The 25,349-nt window shown below is 26.9% G+C and overlaps 1 protein-coding gene across 1 annotated transcript in view; it reads right to left on the bottom strand.

Moving 5' to 3' along the window:
- The window catches only part of Gfrl (Glial cell line-derived neurotrophic family receptor-like), a 175,944-nt gene extending 157,243 nt beyond the window's left edge, over window positions 1-18,701 (bottom strand). Inside the window, exon 1 of the mRNA XM_089215832.1 lies at window positions 18,010-18,701. Coding sequence (XP_089071958.1) covers window positions 18,010-18,199 — 190 coding nt within the window. The 5' untranslated portion in view covers window positions 18,200-18,701. The remainder of the gene's footprint in view (window positions 1-18,009) is intronic.
- Window positions 18,702-25,349: the final 6,648 nt, after the last annotated feature.

The following is a 25,349-nucleotide window of genomic DNA, read 5'->3' as shown; positions in this document are numbered from 1 at the left end:
ACCAATTTATGGACATTAGTCTTATTTTTTAAAGCACTATCCAGGTCAAGCTATTTGGATTCAAAACACATCATTTATTTTTAAACACATTACAATATGAGCTCTAAGATTAAGTCTATTATTTTTGTAACTCATAAATGAAATAAAAATCTCAGAAATTGTTGTCTTTTACGATGAATTTAAAATATAATTTTTATTTCTTCAGACTAGGTACCTACGTTCGTTTCAATTAAATTTTAAGGTGAAGTTATATGTAGGTTCCCATAGTTTATGTTGAAATAAATCTCAATTACCATTTTTTGAGTAGTTTGGTTTTTATATACGGTCTTGAATTTCAATTAGGATGAATTAATTTAATTTAATTTAATTGATTAATTTGTAACTTTACAGTATAGAAAAGTGGTTATATATTAATCAACATTCAAGTGGAAAGTTTATCGTTACGACCGCTAATTAAACTCTTTTCATTTATTACATTACTCAAAAAAAAAATAAAAAAAAAAAAAAAATAGTATATAACAATACTTGAAAGATCGTTTATAGTTACTTTTTTTTCGTTGTGTACAAACTATATCTAGATCGTATTGTACTGACCAACAATATACCTACAAAAATCTTGTACAGTACTTACTTTAAGTTATTACAACCAGCAGCAATACAATAGTAATAATGTACACCTTAAGGCTTATCAACAAATCCCCGAAACTTAGATTTATCGTATAACTTGTGCGTCGCAATCTAAAGGGTCATATAATAGTAAATTTGGCCCACATTTTGGATCATCTCCAATTTTTCAAAAGCCTTCTCTACTCTTAGCAACTGCCAAACTACCATCGGTCTCAATTGCGTCCGAATCAAGGCTGTTTTTCCGATATAAATTAAAGCGATGGGGTTCAAATATAGTAATAATATAATTATGTAACACTTTTATTATTAACCTTTATTATAATTAATAATAATAATATATTTATATTATACATTAAAACACATGTACCTATAAACGTGTATTAATGCAATTTTCAGCCAGCTTGTGTAGATTGATTAAATTAAATTATAACCACGTAGATTCAAAGTACAGTAATCAAAGATTTGCAAAACAATTAGATCGTGTTCGAGAATAAGTGGATAGTGATGTCTCGTACCACTCCATCCCCATTAATAACACACAGGGTGATATTTTTATCAATATAATAATAATAATAAGATTGGTAAATGTATGAATTAAAAACATTTGTTTGTTTTTCTAATTATTTGAATTTACTGCAACTAACATGTTTTCAAACAAAAATGTGTATTATTTTAAAATTTAATGCGTCATGTTGCAATAACTTAAAATTATTAAGGAGAACATAGGAGATTTTCAAAAACATTAATTTATCAAAATATTACTGTTTGTTGTTAAAATAATCATATTATACCGGCAAATATAAAATTTATGTAAAAATTAGCATTCTTCGATAATATTATACATAGGTAGTAGATTTTATAAATACATATAAGATGTGACTATTTTTTTTTCGGCAATCGAAAGATTTTAAATTCATTTCTTACAGCTACGGCGTGGTACCTGTAAGAAAAGTGTGAGGCTCAGCGATTATATTATTCACCTACACGCATCGTTGATGTCGTCGCCGCGCCGTCATCATCATCTTTCAAAACGCACATATTATAAAAGGTACCTATATAATGTTACGCGGTTTAGCGGTAAATATATTCAGAGTTATTTTTTATACATTTCCCTGACAGTTAAAAACGGTCTCGGAGATGTGTATAAATATATATATATATATATATGATGTATAAGTATATAAACGACGCATATAATAATAATAATAATATACCACCTCACCTCGAATAGTTGGCCCGAACAAAATAATATAAATATGCCACCGGAAGCGTTCTAAACATATTCACATTTAAAGGTTATATCTCGTACGGAAATATTCGTGTAGATATGTCAAAATATTAAGGAAACGCATCCATGCACATATTATTGTGTATCGAAACGTAACTCGTCGGTAAGCCAGTGTAAATGTGTCTAACCCAGTAGGTTTACAAATATATCGATATCTAACACGATGACGACTTACCAGGTTAACGAGGAATAACATAATTTCACATACAGCAAAAGTAGTTGTGTTGTTATAGTCGTCAAAACGCTGAAGTGACAGGTAATATGTGCCCGAAATTTCTATTTTTAATATAGTATAAATGTTGTTAGATTATGTCAAAACCCTCGAAATCGATTTAATATAATAACATTTAGCAAAAAAGTCACACTAATGTTCAACCCCCCTCTGAAATATAGGTAAGCAAAAAAAAAATTGCTTTACCTACCTATAATGATTTATTAACATTTATCTAAACCTTTCCCGGATTTTTTTGTCCACATCCATACTTATTGTAAACTGATAATTTTGAAATCCAAAAAGATGCAATTTTAAAGATATATTTTATAAAATGTATGCAATAAGTTTTTATTTATATGTTTCAAATGACCTGATATAAATATTTTTTACTATGTTGTTGAGCCTCTGCGTTAAAATTGGGGATTTTTTTCTAAAATTTTTTTTAAATTGGTGTAAGACTATCACATATTAATTAATATGTCATCACTATTTAAATTTGTATAGACAATTCATCACACTATTTTTATTTTAAAATTAATGATTTTCAAGAATTGACTATTTTTATTCACGAAATTATCACTCTGCTTATTAATATAAGCCGTTAAAATAACCAATATTTTTAGTTTTAACAAAATATCTATTCAATATTATTTACATATCATTCATTTTAATAGCGTTTGATAATTTATAGTTTTAATCTGTGAAATATTTCTCAATTTATAATATAATCTAAAAGAAAAAAAAAATTATTTATAATATCAATGTATTTTTTTATTTTATTTATTTAAATATTTATAGGTCATTGGGTCGCATGCCTTCCTTCCATGTTAATACACACATTTTACAAATTTGAAATTATTATTGTAATCACATGAAAGAGTGTCAATGTTTTTTAATTTGATTTTATATTTTAGTTCTATAAATAGTAAAAACTGTTTACAATTTATATTTTACATTTGTTTACCTATGTATATATTATAGATTTATGATTGATAACCATTAAGTACTCCAAATACTTTTTATTTTAAATGTTTAGTTCAAACCTATAAAATGTCTTGACTGGTGGTGCATTAAACTAATTTTTAATTTGTATAACCCATTAAACCATTTAAACTATTAAGGAAGTTGAGTATGATTAAATTAAATTAAAATGTTAAATATTTCTTATACTCAAACCATTTTTATGTTTATAAAATTTTAAATTATTTAAGTATTTATTAAGGAACTACTTAAGAAATTATAATTTATAATTATAAATTTAAAAGTTGATAATAATTATCATCAAATTTTTAGATTTGATTTTTTAAACTCATTGCCCAGTCATTGGTAAAGTATAATTTTAAGTTCCAAACTTCCAACTACTCAGTTACTCATATCAGTTATATGACAAGTCTTAAAACACTTTGATTATTTTTATAACGTAATATTTTTTTAATAGTTTACACCATTTGAATCTATTTTACTTTTGGGAATTGATGAACGCATAAATAAGAGATTAATAAATATGTATACAATAAAACTCAAATTTTGTAAGCGATAAGAAGATTAAAAATACAACTGAGATTTCAATATTCAGATACTCCAACAGACAGTGTGTCATAATACACAGAATGTGAGAACTTTCAAACAATAAAATTGTGCTTATCCGAAAAAAAGAAAAAGAAAACATATTTTTAAATTAAACTTTTTATAATTTTTATTTGTTTTAATTTTCAGACAATTACTAAAAACTATATATTATCATTTAATACTCTCAAATATAAAATATAATAATAACAATATTTTTTTTTTTACCGGGTAAAAATATATTATAAGTGAGTACCTAAGAAACTTGTACAATAAGAATTGTATAATATCAATTACATAATATATATATATTGTTGGGTTTCACATTACTGGAATGATATTATAATACATTTTAATAGCTATCTTAGTTATAAATCAAACGATAAAAAACATTTAATACTTCTAGATCCATTAAAAAAAATGTAGATTCTTAAATTCAGAGTAGATTGTAATGTAACATGTACGTATGTGAATGTACTTGAGCTTTTAACTCCAACAAAGACAAGTAAATATAAACATAATTTGAAATATTTTAAACGATAGCGTTGCCTATAAATGCAAATAAATAATTAAAATAACTAAGACACAATTTTCTAAAAAACAAATCGATCTTTACATTATGATAATTTGAAATATTCCTAATAATACTATGGCCAAATTAGCAAGTCTAACCGTATGTAGGTACATGTATAGATTTGTGAGTTCGTGACTCTAATAAATGTATCTTATAAATTATATGTATATTACGTGAAACTGCTGAAACTTAAGTTTACAGCAGTATTACAGAAACGAAAAATACCATAATAATAGAAAAAAGATTATATATTTTTTTATCGTTTTTATCGGTATTCAGCACACGAGTACTGTTTGTCATGTTGGGTTGATATATCTCCTCGTTTTACTTTTGTAAAATAAATGTTTTAAATATTAAAATGAGCGGTTGAGATCGTGATAAAAATAAAAAATTCTTGAGTTGATTTATCGAGAAAGAAAAGAAAACCAATAAAATATCATGATAATTAATTATTAAAAAATAGTTTTACACCGTTATTGTTATTATCGTTATCATTGTCATCACTACTATACGAAGTGTTATGGTAATGATCTTTGTGATATAATATTATTAATATTATGTCAGGTACCAATCATTTTTCTTCTTATATACACAAATTCTAAAGTTATACGTATTAGAACAATATAATCAAATCAATTGTTTATAAAGACACCAATGATAAGATTAAAACAATACCAATACTTCTTGAAGATTTATTTGACATAAAATACAAAACAAATTTAAAACTTAAAATATGAATAATTAATTTTAACAAAACATGTATAGATAATTAGGTATGGAATGTACAAATAGCTTCAATACAAATTTAAACTATTGACCAATTCAATAATCATCTTTATCCCAAACCCTCCCTATGTCTACCTACAAAATATACCTCTCCCTCTGAAATTCAGTATATTATCAAAAATATTGCAAAGGTTTGGCATAAAGGTTTGCTATACAAAATTCGTTTTCTTCCCACGCCTCTTTTTCCTACCATAAAATCCTTTCTCTCAAACAGATCATTCCAAGTTCGCTGTGAAGTCGAACTTTCATCAACTCACCCAATAAACGTTAGGGTTCCCTAATGCAGAATTCTCGCTCCAACGCTATAATATAATCTTTTTACCTCCGACATACCATACTCAAATAATTCTACTCTAGCTACCTTTGCCGACGATACAGGGTCTGATATGTTTGCCCGACACTCAAATGCCCGACAATACTTTTACCCGACACTACCTTTACCCGACAACTACATTTACCCGACAATACATTTGCCCGACAATATATTTTACATATTTTTACTGTACGTAATACTAATATACAATCCATATTATTATTATTATTTATTAATATACAATAATTAAAAAAAACCAAAATCAGACGTATATTTTATCATGCGGATGATATCGTTCTATGCGTGAAAAAGTAAGATAAGTAAAATGATATTGCGTTTTAGGTCACGAACTATAATGCTATTCACGATAAGATTTTAATTGCCAAATAAACCGATAGGCGATACTGCGATAGACAAATAAAATTACCGTAGGTTTTTAATGCGACATTTGATAGTTCAGTTCCTACAGTACAGTTATAGCCGTTATAGGTACACATTTAGTACGTAAAGTATTAGTATTTAGTAAAAATATTATAATTTTGATTTTATCCAGTTTGATTTTATTTCAATTATTTTTTTTAATATAAATCGGAAAATGGCACAGATTTGTGAAACTGTTTTATCAAATAGAGGTGGTATAAAACTTGTTGTCGATGGTTATATAATGACAAAAGACAAAAATAGAGATGATTTATATTATTGGTGCTGCGAAAAGAGAAAAACTCTCCATTGTGGTGGTTATGCTTGTACCATTTTAATTAATGGACAACATAACTTAAGAAATAAAAAAGAGCACAACCATAGCCCCGATGCTACTAGAAAAGATATTATCACGGCTGTTCATAATTTGAAACGAAAGGCTTGTGAGACTAATGACACGCCTGCACAAATAATACAAGTTGAAACCAATGCTGTTTCTAGTCTAAGTCAACCATCGTTACCGAATAACCATGCTTAAAAAACATGGAGAAGATGAAGAATTTAGTTTGAAACTACGTCAAATTATTGCTCTTGCTTTTCTTCCACCCACCGAAATACCAGGTGCATTCGATGAACTGAAATCTATTATTCCCGAAGAAGCTTCTGAAATAGTGCAGTGGTTTGAAAATAATTATATGCATGGTAGAATTAGAAGGGTAATGAGAGGAGGTAATGTAAGTCGCACAGCTCCTTTATTTCCACCAAAATTTTGGTCCGTGTTTGAGCGAATGGAATTAGGAATTCCTAGAACTCAAAATCGAGTAGAAGGTTGGCACAGACGTTTTGAAACTATAGTTAGAAAATGTCATGTTGGTATTTACACAATTATTGATGAAATTAAAAAAGAGCAAATTCAAATTGAACGGAGAACCGAAGATATAATTCGTGGAAGGGCACATACTCCAACTCGAAGAGAATACGCTGAAAGAGAAAAACGTATTAGTATAATTATAAATGACAGAGGAAATCGATCAAATTTATAATTTCTAAGGGGAATCGCTCATAACATTAAATTGTAAAAAGTACCTATAATGTTATATTATTAGTTGTATAATTTTAAATGTAAGATTAATTTGTAAATAACATGGTGTAATATAATATTTTATTGAAATTTATTTATTTATAATATAATTTGATATTGTCGGGCAAATATAATGTCGGGCAAATGTAATGTCGGGCAAATGTATTGTCGGGAAAATGGTGTCGGGCAATTAAGATGTCGGGCAACTGAATGTCGGGAAAAAGTACTGATCCCGACGATACCGCTATTCTGTCTTTCAACAAATATCTACAAACTGCCACAAATCACCTCCAGGAACATCTAGTAATTCTACAACACTGGTTCCACAAATGGAGAATAAAAATCAACGAAAATAAATCAACGTTCATTACATTTACCCTTGGTCTTAAAAACAGTCAACCAATAAAACTAAATAACAAAATAATTCAAACACAAAACTCCATAAAATACCTTGGACTTCACATTGACAAAAGACTATATTGGGCAACCCATATAAAAAACAAAATATCTTCCCTAGTTCTTAAACTGCATAAATTCGAACAGCTCCTGCGATCTAACCTATCTCTTAATAATACAATTTTTATATATTAAAAAATCATTCGACCTCTAACGTAAAAATTTGGGGAACCTCTATTCTAACTTAAATAAATCCCAAGCTTTTTAATCTATCAATCTCCGACTCTTAACTAATTCTCCTGGTATGCCAGCAATTTCACTCTTTATAATGACCTAAAACTTCCAACTATCTCCAAAAAAACATCAAACCACTACAAGAAATTTCATAAAAATACTATTAATCATCCTAACCCTCTCATCTCTAACATCTCCTTTATCTCACTCCCAGATAACCCAATCCGCCGCCTAAAACAAAAATGGCCACGTGACCTACTTAGACCTACTTAATACTTAAAGACAATTAACATTAGTTAGTAAAAAAAAAAAAAAATCATCAATAAACTAAATATCCACCAGTCATATCAAGTTTGAAGTAGTGTCACTGGACACCCTCTTCTACGCAAGCCTTGTAAAAATCTAAAACCATCAAAATTACCTATTGTATATATTTATTACAAGACATTACCTGATAATTAACCCATTGAAATTTAAAAGAATTAAATTTTATTTGTAATTTTGTAAACGAAATGTAGGTTCCGTAGATGTGAATTTCAAAAATATCAACAAAAATTAGCGATAAAGTAAACTACTAATAGTAGGTACCTATTTATATTTGAGTATTAGTTATTATTTTATTAACTTTATCTTTTAAAATTAATAATGTTTACGATAATGATCCATATATCATGGCTAAATATATTTAGCAATAACATTCATGAATTATTACTTTAAAAAAAAATAACATACATCACCAGCATAAAAAAAATGCATTGTAGAAATAAAATATATATTCTTCTGGTCCTCGATTTTTTTTGAAATTAAAATTTTACAGTCAATTCTACGAATATAATTAAAATTTCTAGAAAAATATAAAAAAAATTTTGATTTTTACTTTTCAACTTATTCAAAGAAACGCGTTAAACCGTTTTTCATATCTTATTACCTTCCATTTTAAAAATGATACCATAAAAAAAAAATTATTAATCCAAATAAATAATTAAGTACCTATAATATTGAAACTATTTTTTCTTATAAAACAACTGATAAATATTTTACTGTATAATTCTGATTTGAATGAATATTATTATTTAATTCCTGGAAAAATCAAATGTGTGATTAGTTTTTTGTATATTTATCATACCTATAATATAGTTCAAAGATATTTCCCCCATGCACAAAACGCAGATGAGCATAGACAGCAGATCAACTGTACCTACCAGTACAACCTTTTTGGGAACCCCACACACAAAATATGTTTGTCAACCACTCACAAGCTACAAGAAACACGTCCCACACGCGTAAATTAAATAAAATATGTCAATTCAATACTTCTGGAAAAAGTCACTATTCCATTCCCTCAGGAGCAGAATATGTAAATGTTAAGGTAGCTGCAGTGTATCAGCAATTTGTCACAATGCTGGTTAGACTGAATTAGTAATATAGTTATTAAATATATGTGAGAAAAATAATTTATCATTAATGTGTATAGTGGTATAATTATCGTGGATTAAAGAACAAATGCATAATTTCTCCTGTACCGAAAAAAAGTGCTTACAGTAGGAATCGATACATCATCTGAAATATAGAAACTACGCAAACCATTTAATATACATTTGTAGGATAAAATATTTTTTTCCTAAAATTATTGAATTAAGTAGGTACATTTATATAAAAATGTTTCTTGTGTTGGAATATTTTCAACCTTGTCGCATTAATTGAGATACAAAAATAATCCTATTATATTATTCAACTATATGTGCATCTACCTACGATTTGTTTTTATGACAGAAAATAATTTCTAAGACTTTTATAAAAATCAAACTATTTTTTTAATGACTTTGATTTTGAAATTGTGAATTTATTACTTTTGTTCCCCTAGTGTTTTACCTATATAGTTGTATAGTGTGTATGTGAGTATGATTTGTTTATATATTGTATTTATCAGTTTTTTTTTTATTATTTATTCTTCAAGATAGCCTCACTGAAATTGTCTATGTGGGGATCACGACTTCAAAATTAGTAACATAGATTCATTAAATATTATATTATATATGTATTGCTGTTTACAAAATCTCAAACAAGATGACTAAAAGATATTCCTTTAATTAAATCATGATTTTCAAATAATTAATATTATGCAAACAAATTGTATAATATTGTAATGTGCTTATATTGGTTATATAATGTATGGATTTTATAGTTTGTCTTAATATTGTTTATTCTCTTCTAATTTCTTTATCTTAATATTTTTTTATTTCCTGATACTCAAATTATATTCCGCAGTATATTATTAATTATTATAGGGAATAGTTAAAATGTTTTCATTTTTTTATTTAATATAATGAATACCTACCTAACAATTATTTCCACGAATATGTGTATACATTATATTATTTAATATAACAATAGCGAATAAGATAATTGTATTGTTCACTGACATATTTTTTTTAAATGTTTAAATATATAGAATTCGTAATAGAAGAAAAATCAAGTGTTAATTACGATTTATAACATAACATTTCTTATGATTATTATCTGTATCATAAAATTTTTTACGTTATTGAGATAGACATATTAATTTAATGATTGTAAGTGATAACTACATTTCGTACAATTATCTCTACTTTACACTATAGATTTATAGCTAAAAAGCCGTAATTGTGTAGGTGATTTGACTTATACAAATTGCAACCAGTCTGTAGGATAAAATCATCAATATAGGCGCTCGTCTCACTTCGCTCCTAAATATGGGACAACAAGGCTCCATATAATTATAAATCGAAAATTGAACTTTCTTGGCTTTCTACAGTGTTTTGAATATTATAGTTTATCCTTACGTTTTTAAAATTATATAACATAACTTAAAACATTGGAAAACTGTATCTTATAGACTCAATTAACAACCAATGTACAAAAAAACCGAAACAAACTTTTGAAGCAATGTATAACTCAAATAAGTGGTCAAATAAAAAGAAAAGTAAAATATACTATTATATCATTCATTATATTGTATAGCAATTAGTACTTAGACAGTGACCACAACATATTTAAGCATTGGCGCAGAACCTTTATAATAACTATTGCACTGCAGAATTGAAATTTAAATCTTACATCGATCGATATGATGTCTACTTAACTTATAAATGTACCATGTTATTTTGAATATTTTAGTTTCTATTATAAAATAAAGTTGTACATTATGTAATGATAATGGAGAAAAAACGTCATGGTATTAAAATAATTGTATTTGTTTTATTATTATGATGTATAATATTATCTTGGATACTTTAATTTTAAGATATCTGAAGTAAATTGGAGAATATCATTCAACAATAATTAAAAATGTCAAATGAGTAAACGAATATTGTTTATAATAATTTCCTGATCATTGTATTGTAAGTAAAAAGGACATATATTGATATTCATGGTGGTCGATGTGTGCGCATTGAGTAGGTACCTAGGTTTGCAACAATATTAACTAGTTAAACACGAGTACCTAACTACTAAATAAACTTAATCAGGGTGCACATACAATCTTAGTTTAAAATCACTGACGTAGTGAAGTCAATTTGTTTTTCTTGACCGAACGTCTTAACAATAGGACAATAAATCTCAATAAGACCAATCGTTGTAAAACTGCACAACAATACGCTAAATCAATAATGCATTCAAAACACCAAGTAGTTTTTTTTTTTTCATTATTTAAATTTGTTATGCATGACACACTACTTTGATAAAATTTCATGTAAATAATAAAGTATAAACATCTCCTAGAATTCATCCACATATATATTACCTATATACAAATTAGTCAATACTTTTTACATAGGTATTAGACACTATTATAATTACAATATAGATAAATTTTATTTTAATTTTTTGATAACAACTTATATTATTCACGTATCATTGTAGTAAAACGATTTCATTGTTGAAATATCAATAAAATATATTCACATGCTGCCTTAACTGATTTATGATTTAAAATATTTGAATACACGTTAGGTAAGAGGTAACAACCCCCCACCCCCATCCCTGAAATGTATGGATGGTACGGGCGTAACTAAATAGAATTTAAAAGGGAGTGCTGAAATATTAAATTTATTTGTAAGTCCTTCCTCCCAAATTAATTTCTATATATGCTACTGCAGGTATCTATTCATAATCATATGTGTATACCTAATTGCTAATATAACTTATTATAAAAGAAAATTTATAAGACTAATGTTGCATAAAATATACAGTGAGGTAATGTAATGATCTAAGAAAAATACACTTAATTTTTATAAATTAATTATTTTGCAAAATGTACACATTCTTTTAAATAATGAATCTAGGTAATAAATGAACGGATACAGATATTTTTAGTTTACTTTAATAAAATTGATCAACGACTTAATTTTCTCGATTTCATTAAAAATAAATAAACTGGTAGCAAAGGAGCGTGAAGTATCTTTAAGAATATTAAAATAATAAAATGAAATATTCAAGAAATCGACAAAAGGTTTAGATTACATTTATTTAGATGCTTCAGTGAGAAATATTTATTGTATTATAATAATTTTGTTACTCCAAAAAAACGGAAATAATTTTTTAATAAAATATCGCACCTTTACCAATGTACCTAAGAGAAAAATTTGAAAAATACGAATTCTTGTTCTTTTAATTATTGTAAATCACATAGAAGATTCATTGATTGAATTTACAACGAATAAAACTTAAACCCTTAAACAATTTAATATATTTGAATATGCCTACCTATTATTTATTCAGTATAAAAATTAATTTATAATAAGTATGTTTATAGGAAATAGTGTTTAACGCGGGCCCGCGTAATAGCCGTTTGAATTCAAACATTATTTTATCAGTACATTAGAATTCAATATCAAAATTACATATTAATATCAGTATATCACAATCAGTACCAATAGTATAATGAATGCTTTTGGGATTTTTATGCTTTATCTAATGACACGATATTGATATCTATATTATGGTGATATTAGCTTAATAATATCAAGTTATTATATTATTTTTTTCGTGTTTATAAAATATATATATATATTAGCTATTGATATACGTGTGGATATAACTATATAAGACCATAACGTGTTGAAATCTAAAAAAAATTGTTTTTTTTCCGTTTAATCAAATCAAAATCTCAACTCGTTAAAATAAAATTCGTTATAGCTTATGTGAAATATTTATGGTTTTAACATTTGTAATATATTAATGAATGTATATAGGATGTTGCAGTATTTCTGCGTACAAGACAGATTCGCAATGTAAGTCCTATAAACGTGGTAGATATGACCTTACATACTTGGTGCGTGTTACTCGTGGGAGTGGACGATTTTAATCAGACCGTTTTATTTTTTCAACTCAAGAAGTTACAATTTATTGAGCTGACTTTAATCATATTATACTGTACTACACAAAAATATAGTAATTTATTTTATAACCCAAACTTCTTTCTAGATCGTGATAATCATACCATATCGAGTTATGATTATTATTTATTTATAAATTTATATACAAACTATAGAGACAATAAATATATTATAAACATGTCTTAAAATTATTTTCAATTTAAATTTCAGACTCGACTAAAATATTATTACATTTAAATAAACATAAAAAAGTTTATATCTATACACTGTATAATCAAAAAGTTACAAACAAAAAATTAAACTTACAAAGAAGAGTTTATTTATTATTGAAACATTTTATAAAATATAGGTATGATTTAAATTTAAATATAGTAGGGGAAGGATGTTAGTAAAATAATAATATATTATAAGGTTTCGTCTAATATATTTAATATTTATATATTAGACAATCGAGTATTCGAACATATTAATTATTATAACTTATACCTTTATCAGTAAAAACTAAATAATTTATGACATTTTTATATGTATATTATAGGTCAAATAGTAAAACTTATAACAGTAATTTGGATTTATTTTTTCTATTTGGATGACCTTTAAAAAAAAGTTATTTATTAAATGATACTTACCGATATTTATGTATACATAATTATTAATTATATAATGTTCGCCTAAACTATAACGTATAAGTTACACAGTTATCCGATGAGATACATAACAATATGTATAATTATTACTATCACGGTTACCTACTTGTATATTATATTAAAATGGTACATAGGTATCGTGTTTTTTTTTTTTTTAATTAGTTAATTATTTTTTTTTTTTTTTTTTTTAGAAATACGCCTCAACTACCAGGGTTATTGGCGTTTAAGACATACATGTTACAATTTAATTATATTTACATAATGATACTAGAGTATCGTTAGTTCATTATGTTTTGTTTATGCATATACATTTTTTACTTGAAATCACTATTTTTCCTCGTTAATACTTATTTCAAACAAATTGTATTCATTAAGTGCTGGATGGGTTATTTGTATATGCTATTATATTAGTAGATACCAATGCAATTGTGCTTGCAATTCCCAAATATCTAGGTAATTAATTATTAAAATAATATTTTTAAATATTATTTAAAAAATAAAAATATCCATTTGGGTAATTTATATAGTATGATACAGTATCATTGATAGGTACAACCTAATCAAAAAAATGCTAATCAATTAGTATTTTATGGACGTAAATATTTATTAAGTTATTTAATAAATTATTTCTCATAATATATATTACAAGACGTTGAGTTAAAAGTAGTAAAAATCGTAATCATAATTAATTTGAAATTAAGTTGTAACGCCATAAAAATTAACGAACATAATACGGGAGCGTTGCCAAAATTAAATCGCATCAAGTCCATATGAAAACTATTGATTAAACTTTTCAATGCCAAACATTTACTATATCTATTATAATTTATAATAATATATTATAATATTAAAATCAATAACTTAATATGTGATAATACTAATACGAATAATCATAAAATAAATAGTGTGACTTTTTTAAGCATGCTCACTCCCATTTTTCACTTCAATAACACATTTATTTAAGTTCTGATTTAAAGAATTCTTAAGTTTATCTTAATACAATATTTTTTGTTCTGCTTAAGGAATGCCTTGGGGCGATACAAACTTCTATTTTTCAAATGATAACCCAATTTTACTGGAAATTATTTAGCGGATGATTGTCTTGAAAATGTTGATATATCTACATAAAAATCCTAATAAGTAGTTCTAGGGTTATTACAATGTTTATCCAAAGTTTAATAATCCTTAGAAATTAGAAAAAAATAAACTATATTTAATATCAAATGTAGTATTTATAATAGGTACTAGAATTGTTTTTACAAATTATTTATATTGACAGGTCAATAGTAATAAACACTACATGTTCAAATCATCTAAGCTTCATAAGTCATAAATATTCAACGCATTACCATACACATATTATCTTTAATACACAAAACTGTATGGCTCAAAAATTTGAAAAATTTTAATTTAGAAATTTTAAGATTCTCAAAAAACAAAAAAAAAATGAATAAAAATATTTGCTGAATAATTAAAAACCAAAAAGGAGAATTCAGATTTGAAAAATATAAATTTTTATTGTCCTCAATGGTACAAAATATTTCAAGTATTAGAATATGTGAGCTTTAGGAGTATTGAAAAATTGCATAATTTAAGGATATAAACAAGCGAGCATGTTTGAAAAAATCATCCTGTCTATACAAAAATACAACAAAGGTAAATTTAAAATCCCACATAATGCAACTATTATAAATGTACAAATAATCCAATAATGTATTTTCTGAAGTGGTTGGTTTTTGTTTTGAGATATGGAATAATACACAAATAAAATAGTGGTTGGTTAGGACGGTTAGGTAAATAAATAATTACTATTATGGGATGATAAATAATAATATATAAACAATAACAACATTGTTTTAAAAGAAACTGCCAAACTGAGCTACTGATGTTTTCTTCAGTTTCGGCAAAGTTCTTTTGTATAACTTATGTATTATACTATAATATATTATATATATTGGTAGCCGCTATAATGCTATATACGGTGTAAACGGGATACTTGGTAGAATTACTAGGTCATTAGATATTAATCTAAGTTGAATATTTTAACTTTTATTACATTATTACCACCTCTTAACATTATATATTATTATAGTTTGAAATAACGATGTAGGATGGACAGGATAGGCTTACAACGTTTAACATATATAGAAAGATATAATGATTTATTTCCGTACATAGATTATATAATATATTGCACCTAATAATTTTTTTCAAATTTATAATCGCGTCAGTTGAAATGGAATTTCCTGGAAAAATGATTTGAGGTGGTATCTAGGCCGTAACTAAAAAAAAAAATGTTTGGACGTTATAATAATAATGGGTATATAATATTATATGCCCTCTAAGATATTGATTCTTATAATATGTGTGCTACGACGACAGTGTTGGCGGCAGTGTGGCGTCGGTGACGACGGTTAAAGTAAGTTGCATGTGGTACCCAACTAAAACCGTCATATATATATATATATATATATATATGTATGTATGTATTCATTTATGTATTTACTTTTAATTTAATTTTAATTTAATTTTTATTACCATTATGCACCAAAAGTTAAAAGGTGGCGGAAAACAACATGCAGCGGTTGAAGGTCTACGCAATAAAAACGAAGTATTTTTAAAGAATTCGCTAAGTATATGGAAACCTAAGCTTGGGAAACTGATCTGCTAACAACTCATGTTTATAAATAATTTATGACACAATAATAATATTGCAATGTTATAGCAAACCTATTAGAAATAATAAAACATTATAATAGCAGTAGTGATGTATTATGGAATGTTAGTATAAGTATAAGGAAGCTCGTTTTGTTAGAAACGAACATATTGTAATTATTATTATTAGTGTTAGTAGTAGTATAGTAATATAATATACGGTGTGCGCGTACCAACTCACTTACTCGTCAGGTCAAGATCCGTGTGAAGGGGATTTTGTGGTAGAGGGTGTGCCCGATACGTTTCTATAGTGTGATATAATAAAGGATGAAAAAATGAAACGAAACAAGACAATAGTATTTCTAACCAGTAACCACGATATAATATAGTTATTATAGACGCCTTTACATTGTTATATTTATATACCAATATGATTTGTAATATTTATGTATAATTGTATTTACTGTTAACATATTATATGATTGCCGGACGGTCAAGAGACGTATTTTTATAATTCTGCATAAGAAACCCCGCGTCTGTACAGATATCGCAAATCACTTTATAATGATTAAGAACTCGTATTACAATAGTTGAACTCACGTTAAACCACCGAATTCGGCCGCTAAAATCAGTGGTTCAAGGCGTAACCGAGGTTTAAATTATGATTGTAAAACAGGCCATATAAGTGAACGCAATAATTGTTATTCATTATAAGACTCGAATATATGTTATAGCCAGTAGTGTTTTAATAAAAAAAAACTATACATTTATAAACATAATAATGCAATATGGGTGATGATGAATATTGTAATTCTATAAGTTCAAAACTAATCAGATTTAATCCTTCGAAAAACCGGTAACTTCGCTCGTATACAATAATTGTTTTACAAAACTTCACGAAATACATTCATAAATTCGCATATATTTAACAAAAATAATTTTTTGTTACACAGTTTTGAATATTTTTATTTATTTACCTGAGTATTAACAACTATTTCACAAATCAAATTTAAAATTGTATAACATTTAAATTGATATAATGCTCTTGACGATTCGTATGGGAGCAACTAGAACAGATTTTTTCAAAAAAATTGCAATAATCATGGACAATGAGTAATTACACAAATAGGTATACACTTATACGTGGTGATAACTAATATAAATGATTTGTTACATGGTTCTAACTTATAGATAACTGGTAATTAATGCCAAATGTGATATTAAAAAATAATACAGAATACAAATTACCCAATTAAAAAAAAAATTGTATATGTGCGTCTTTGTACTATTTTTGCAGAATATGCGTTAATTCACCAAATAGTTTTTGAGTATACGCCGTATACTCTTGTATACCCTACAAAAACCATTTGTCATAGAATAATAGTGATGTGACTTTGATATATTTCACATAGTTTAAGTTAGGCAGTTTGGTTCTAGAAAGTATCCCAATTAGTTAGACCGCATGTTATTTGATACCATAATATGTAAAAAAAAATCTATGATACGAGTAATTTATAAGTAGTAATATTATATTTTAGAGCTTTATAAAAATACAATAGCTATTGACTGTGCACATGATAAAATTATTAGATACCTACTTACATATTATGCGTTTACCTGACGAATAATTATAATAATATATTAACCATTATATTCTCCACGTGTTTAGATCTAACAAAGCGATTTTGTAACAATTATTTCATAAACATGTATAGGTATATTGTATTGTGATATCGGAGATATCACGGTCGTTAATAGCGACGAAAGATGGTGAAAATGAGAGATCAAATGTATGCTAAAAATACCAAAAGTAAATTATTTTTAGATCCATACCCCGATGTCCGTCAATTGAGGTGGCTGTGGGCGGCGCGACTTCGTGGCCAGCGGCCGCCGCATTGTCGGGCGTCGCTGACATGGACGCCGGTGGTGGGTTGACGGGATCACAGCATTCGCGTTCGGGGTACTCGCTGGCCATCGCCACACCAGCGGCCGCGGCCAACAGCAGCCACGTGACCGCAAACATGACGGCTGTAGTTGCAGTGCGGCTATCGGTTGTTTAGCACCGGTCCGATAACGGACAACCACGCGTCTCCATAAAACGTGGTAGTCTCCCCTTTGCGATTCTTGTTGCGGTCGTCGATCACATTGTGACGGTCGAGTTCATCTCGTCCACCGTCATTGTCGTCGTGGCCAACGTCGAAGAATAATATAATTATATCGAAATATTATCTACCTATCGGCAGTGCAGCGATCGACGGTTTCCCTATAGTTAAACGAATCAAAATAATAAATTACCGACACGACGACGTATTATAATATATGTATTTCAAAAAACATAAAATACTTAGAATAACTGAACTCAAACAAAACATAAAATAAATCACACGAAAATCACACGATTCTTCTTAAACGGTTACAATAATTTACTACGGCGTTGATGATGAAGACGACTATTACTACGATCCCGCGCCCCGCTGGTGGCGATCCGGCGACGACACGCTGGTCGGGTGGTTTTCAGTCTGTTGTTCACGCGCGGCGCCCGAAGTACGACTGACAAAAGTCCCGCGGTGCTTTTGACAGTGTGTGGAAATGCGTGTACGCGCACACGCGGTCGCGCACACGCAAACTTTTCGTACGCGCCCTTCGTTGGTGGTAAAGGCGGTGAGGTGGCAGGCCAGCGGGTGGCTGATCCATTTAACACGCTACACACCCGTTTTCTCCGTCGATTTTTAAGATTTCGGTCGCCTGTCTCGACGTTATTATCGTCCCTTGTCATAATTCGCTCGCGTTTTCGGTAGGTATACTGAAAAACTACAATGAAAACAATTAAACAAATACCTAACAATAACATAAGACGACTGGATGTGTGATATTAATATAATATTTTAGTGTATCCGAGTTTCTAGGAACTTTTTGTTTGAAATGTTCCGAACTCAACTTTAGTATATTTTGTAGGTATTCATTATGCACGCATCATATCATTGTATAAACTATAGAGAAAATAATCTAATTCATTTTATTACCATGTGCGAAAAAAATACAAAATATCTATAGAAAGTTTGAAATTTTTTTCACTGATAATCGAATTAATACCTATTATATTTAAATTTTTAACGATAAAAGTGCAACATTGATTTGCTTCGAAATAGATTAATTAAGTATTTGATAAGAAGCAAATGTACATAGTAATCATTATAATCATTAAAATTAGGTATATTTGGACATTTGGTACTGATTTATTCAACTATAAAAAAGCGGGTAAGTCGTAATACTATCGCTCTGCTGTACAGTAGGTTACTGTAATGGATGGGATTAAATTTGAATGCAATGATAGGTATCATTGTATACGTAAAACGATTCTGAACGGAGATGATTTGCCAGTCTAGGATATATTATATTTAAATATTGTCATATATTCTATTTTGAAACAAATATTTTATTTTTCAATTAAGACGCATTTTGCATAAGGCATGGTTAAGCAATTTTTCCAAAAACATTGCATGTAGTTATCATAATTCATAATACTTTATATTATCATAGATGATATACATATACCTGGTTTGAGGATAAATCGTTATCATTACGCGATTTCATAAAAATTTAAAACTCAAACGCTCAAAACATTTTTCCTATAATGACGCTTCAAATTTTCTCTATAGCTATTTAAAGCAAAACTTATGGAAAACTTAGTGTTGAATTTTATAACCTTAGATAAAAATACAAACAATATTATGAATTTTGAACTACAAAATAATTCGCAAATAATCATGGTTTTGACGAATTTTTGTCAATATTTGAAATTCAAATGCTTATAAAAATTTAATTTGCATTTCCGGTGGACATTTTTTTTTGTGATAAAGATTGAAAAACTTGTAAGGAATCTTATATTAAATTTTTAAATGTTATTTTAAAAAAGAAAATTTTTTATGAATTTCTAGCTTAAAATAATTTGTGATTTTTATAAAAAAAAATTGTAACTATGTATTTCTTTTATTTTTCAATGCTATTATAAAAATATGTCAGGAGTCTTGTATTAAGTTTAAATTTTCAAATCTTAGAGTAAAAAAAAAAATTTTTTATGAATTTCTAGCTTAAAATAATTTGTGAATTTTCGTGATTTTTACATAATATGTTGTCAAAACTCAAACTTTGAATGCTTTTAAAAAAAATTGTGACTATGTATTCCTATTATGTTGCAACTGCTATTGTAAAAATATGTTAGGAGCCTTGTATAAAATTTTCAAATCTTAGGTATAAAAAGAAAATTTTTTATAAATTTCTAGAATAAAATAATTTACGAATTTTCGTGATTTCTACGTATGTTGTCAAAATTAAAATTTGAATGTATGTAAAAAAAAAAATGTGGCTATATATTTCTTTTTTTTTCAACTGCTATTGTAAAAATATATTATGAGCCTTGTATTAAATTCTCAAATCTTAGAATTAAAAAGAAAAACTTTTATGAATTTCGATCTAAGATAATTTGAAAATTGCCGTAATTTATACGTATTAAATTATACGTATTTGAATTTCAAATGCTAATAAAAAAAATCATGCCTATGTATTTTTATAATTTTTTAATCACTATAAGAATAACTTATGAGGAACTTTGAATTAAATTTTCAAGTATTTTGATAGGGCCATAAAAATTTTATCGACACTTCAAAAAAAAATTTCCAGAAAAATTGAAAATTTCAGTTGTTTATAAATACCTCAAAAAAGTCAAAATATTTTAAAAATTAAATCATGTAAAGAAAATGCCAATCTAAATAACTGATAAAATTTTCAAGTATCTACGACTTATACTTTTTGAATAATAACAAATGTTTAAAATCGTTTGAGGATAAATCGTTATCGTTACGCTATTTCGTAAAAATTTAAAATTCGAATGCACTTAAAATTTTTTCTATAATGATGCTTCGAGTTTTCTCTATAGCTACATGAAGGAAAACGTATGGAAAACTTAGTGTTGTATTTTTAATCCTTAGTTATAAACGCAAAAAATTATATGATTTTTCAACTTCAAAATTACTTGCAAATTTTCGCGTTTTTGACAGATTTCGTAAAATTTTGAACTGTAAACGCTTATTAAAAAAAATTGTGACTTACGATTTTTAATTTTTTTTAACTACAATAAGAACAACTCATAAGGAACCGTGTATTAAATTTTCAAGTTTTTTTGGTCGTCCAACATTTTTTTACCGACCCTTCAAAAAAAAAATTCTCAAAAAAAATCTAAAATTTCAGTGGTCTATAAATAACTCAAAAAAAGTCAAAAATTTTAGTGATTAGTTTTTGAATTACAACCATATAAAAATATCGATATGGTCGAAAACTGGTTTTGCGTAAAAATTCCCGTTTTTCTGTCATTTTTTTTTTTGTTGTTCTCGATTTTTTTTGAAAACTGTTGGAAAATGTTTACTTTTGACCTCTATAATGCACCAAGGATCTTCAATTTTACATCGGAAACCACTCCCAATGTTTGAAATCGAAGCATTATTTCGACTAGTTATGCTGTACACAGACACAAAAAAAAAAAAACACACATCATTGTAAAATCAATATATTCATCACTTCGTTCAGAATCTAAAAATGACCAATTGAATTTGAATATAATAACATTTTTATTATTTTGTTCCCGAGGATTTAGTTTAAAGAATAAAAATAATAACAATCAATAACACAATTTAGTAATGTATAAATATTATGATTCTTACAAGTTCTAAGTATCGTGTATCTTGTATAAATTATATAATAATTAATAATTATTGTTAGTTACATACGGCTTTTTATTTCAAAATAATTTTTTTGAGTAACTTAGCTTTATCTATTGTTCCATACTCTGATTTATTTGTAAATCGCAACCATGTAAAAAAGTCTATGATGGCAATTTGTTACTTAAACTCAGAATTGTGTTCGTTAAACTAAAGCATTAAATATTGAAGATAATAAATTAGTGTTATACCATTTTCACCAGGCTTCAATTCATACATGAAATGACCAGAAAATAAGAACAATAGGCACCTACTATTATTATGCATATTACAATATTCATAGATTCGTTCATTTATAGATACTACTGTAGTTTTTTGATTACATTGCATAAACATGATATAGGTATTTGAGGATAGATTATGATAAGTTATAGTTTATGGATATTTTTATATTTCATCTTCAAACAATACGTAATTTGATGATATTTATACTATATTTTTGTATTACTTGTGACCATTTTTTCAATTGTCTTCCAATATGACTTTGAGATTAAAAACTTAAAATGTGAAAATGAACAATACGTTTTAATGAATAAATAACATGTATTACAAAAGATGATTTACTTTATGAATCTAGCTAATCTGTTAATTACAATGGGTAATATTCATTATATTAGATTGTATGTTTGGGTTAATTAAATGTCATCGTTGTTATTATAGATTTATTTTGATCGCTGCAGTCATTGTACCTACATCTTGACAATATAACATTAAAACTATCCCGCAGTTATCTGCATTGATTGCTTTGTAGTATAATGTTTGACCTATCCCAATATTGCATTAAGTAGAGACCGTCTGCAGGGTTGCGGTAAACACTAACTCTAAGTATCTATGTATTATAGATAGGTATATATATATATATATATATAATATATATCATATCGCCGTCGGAGTTTGCGTGACCTTCCCCTTAGCATCCATCCCATCCCCCCGCAGACATTATAATCCCTTCGACTATTAAACAGATTAATGCGTATCAATTAGCATTAAAACTTAAGAGAGAGAAAGAGGTAGAGAAGTGCGTTAGCGCGAGACCCGCGATGAAACGCAATGAATACTAATCGCCAACAACGTGACCGGGGAAATTATATTATGCATTTAATTTTCTTTTCTCTTTTTTTCGCGGTCCGACTATTATGTACATAAAATCCAACCTCACCTTACACATATTTATATATATATATATATAATATATAATATCATAATTATATTATTGTAATACTGGCTACCGGGCCGTTCTACTGTCGTCTGCATATTATATTATAATGTATCCAGGTTTTTGCGTACGCAACATTTTATTATTCTGTTCACTTTTTATGACCATGTGGCATTATATACAGCCTGAACCATTAACACTAAAATAATCCATGTTTATGCTAAATTATAATTCTACGTATATAAATATCCACTTAACAAAATACTCTGCACCACTTCCAAATCAGAGTAATAACTATGAGTCGTATTATCTATTTGCTATAAGAAACTACCCTCAAGGTTGAAAATTGTAACATTTAAGTTAATAATATAGATAAAAAATATATTATGATATACAGAGTAATCCACTAAACGTAAGACAATCATCATCTCAAAAAGTACTAACATTTATTTTTAAAATTTTTATTTTTTAAATATCAAAATGTTGCAATAGTCTAACATTTTTCATACCCCCTAATAGTTTAACACTTATTTTTAAAAGTGAAACAACTATCAACTTTTAATTTTTGAATGGTAACCTATGTATACAATGTAAGAAATGTATAAAACTATTTTTTTTATTAATTTTAATATTTCAATAATTCTTTGTTAGAAATAGCCCCTCAAAGTTAGATGTTTTTTGTAGGTGCTATTGTATTTTTTGTTTGTAAAGACCAGGAGTTAACATAATTTTTCAAGTTTATAGATAAGCATAGTAGGTATTGAAAATAAATATTTATTTTCATACTAATAATAAATGATATCATAATGATTATATACTCTATTTATGTCTTTATGATCTAATATCTATGTGTGTAAAGTAATAACAGTAATAATTTATTAAGTAGTGTTAATACGCCGTCTCGATTACTTTGATTCGAAGATTATTGATTTGTATGATTGACTAAAAATTATTAAGAACATGTGTGAGCAAATACAAAAATCTTCTCCTATATCATATTTTTAATTGGCTATATTTCAAAATATATTGAATCGAAACAAAAAATTCAAACGCAGAAGTTTAAAAAAAAATAGTTATTAAATATAGGTATTAGTGTATTACCATTTAAAAATCTAAAGTTTATTCATATTTATCAATTTATCATATAAAAAACAATTTGAAATTATAGGAATGTTAATTATATATTATATATAGATTTCATTTAATTTCAACATTTCTAAATGAAAATTAAAATAAAAAAATTGAATCTTTTCGAAATAATAAGTGTCTAAGTTAAATGGATCACCCGGTATACCTATACATAATTTAAAACTAACCGTACCACTCAGAATCTAAAAAATATTCAACTTAATGTTGTAAAAAAAACTTTTATTTTGATTCTGTAATATAATACGTATAATGTTACTGATAGATTTCATAGAGTTATAAATTATAATTGACTTGATAAACCCTTCAATCGCGCCTTATTTTTACAATACGAAATTCGTTCTGGGTACTTAACGCACATTTGCCATGTTGATATTATATAAGTTTGTAAGACAATATTCATATGTAATGTGGGAGTGCTAACAGCCTGTTATTAACTAAATTATTGATAATTGTTATTTATTTATTTTATACTTTGTTCCGTGTATATTAAATACTCAAATTTCAAAAGAAAAGAGAAAATATTTATTCAATTAGTGAATTAAAATTCTCAAAGTAATTGATAACATGATTAATTATATTTCACTGCCATAATTCAAACACTTCAAACATAGACACTAAATAATATATTGTGTCATTTACCGTTTGACCCGAGACACCTGATTCGACATTCAGTAATCAACCCTATCAATATGTATTCACGTGCTATTAAATATAATAATTATAATGTACACAATAATGATTTTAAGAATAAATATTTCAACTTAATAGTATTGCATTGCACATTTATATTGTTTACTTATGTGGAGGTAATTTACAGCAAAGATTAAGAAACAAAAACAATTTTTTATTAATTGTACAAACTCATTCTACAACATTGTAAATTGAAAATTAGTCACTATTTAAAAACAATATCAATTAAATACGTTCAACATAGCAGTGGTGCTGTGTAATCCATTCAGTCTATTTATATCAGAAATGATTATATGGTGTAAACTGTAGACAATAAAAAAAAATCATTGACAGATAGATTGAGATGGCCAATCTATGTCCGAATTCTTGAATGTATCACAGTGACTAAACGATAGTCTTGGGTA

This window comes from Diuraphis noxia, unplaced genomic scaffold, assembly GCF_037042655.1.
Source record: "Diuraphis noxia isolate RWA-SAM2 unplaced genomic scaffold, SU_Dnox_SAM2 contig0001, whole genome shotgun sequence".
NCBI lineage: Eukaryota > Metazoa > Arthropoda > Insecta > Hemiptera > Aphididae > Diuraphis > Diuraphis noxia.
Note: the sequence above shows the minus strand (reverse complement) of the source record. Positions and strands in the feature narration are given on the sequence as shown.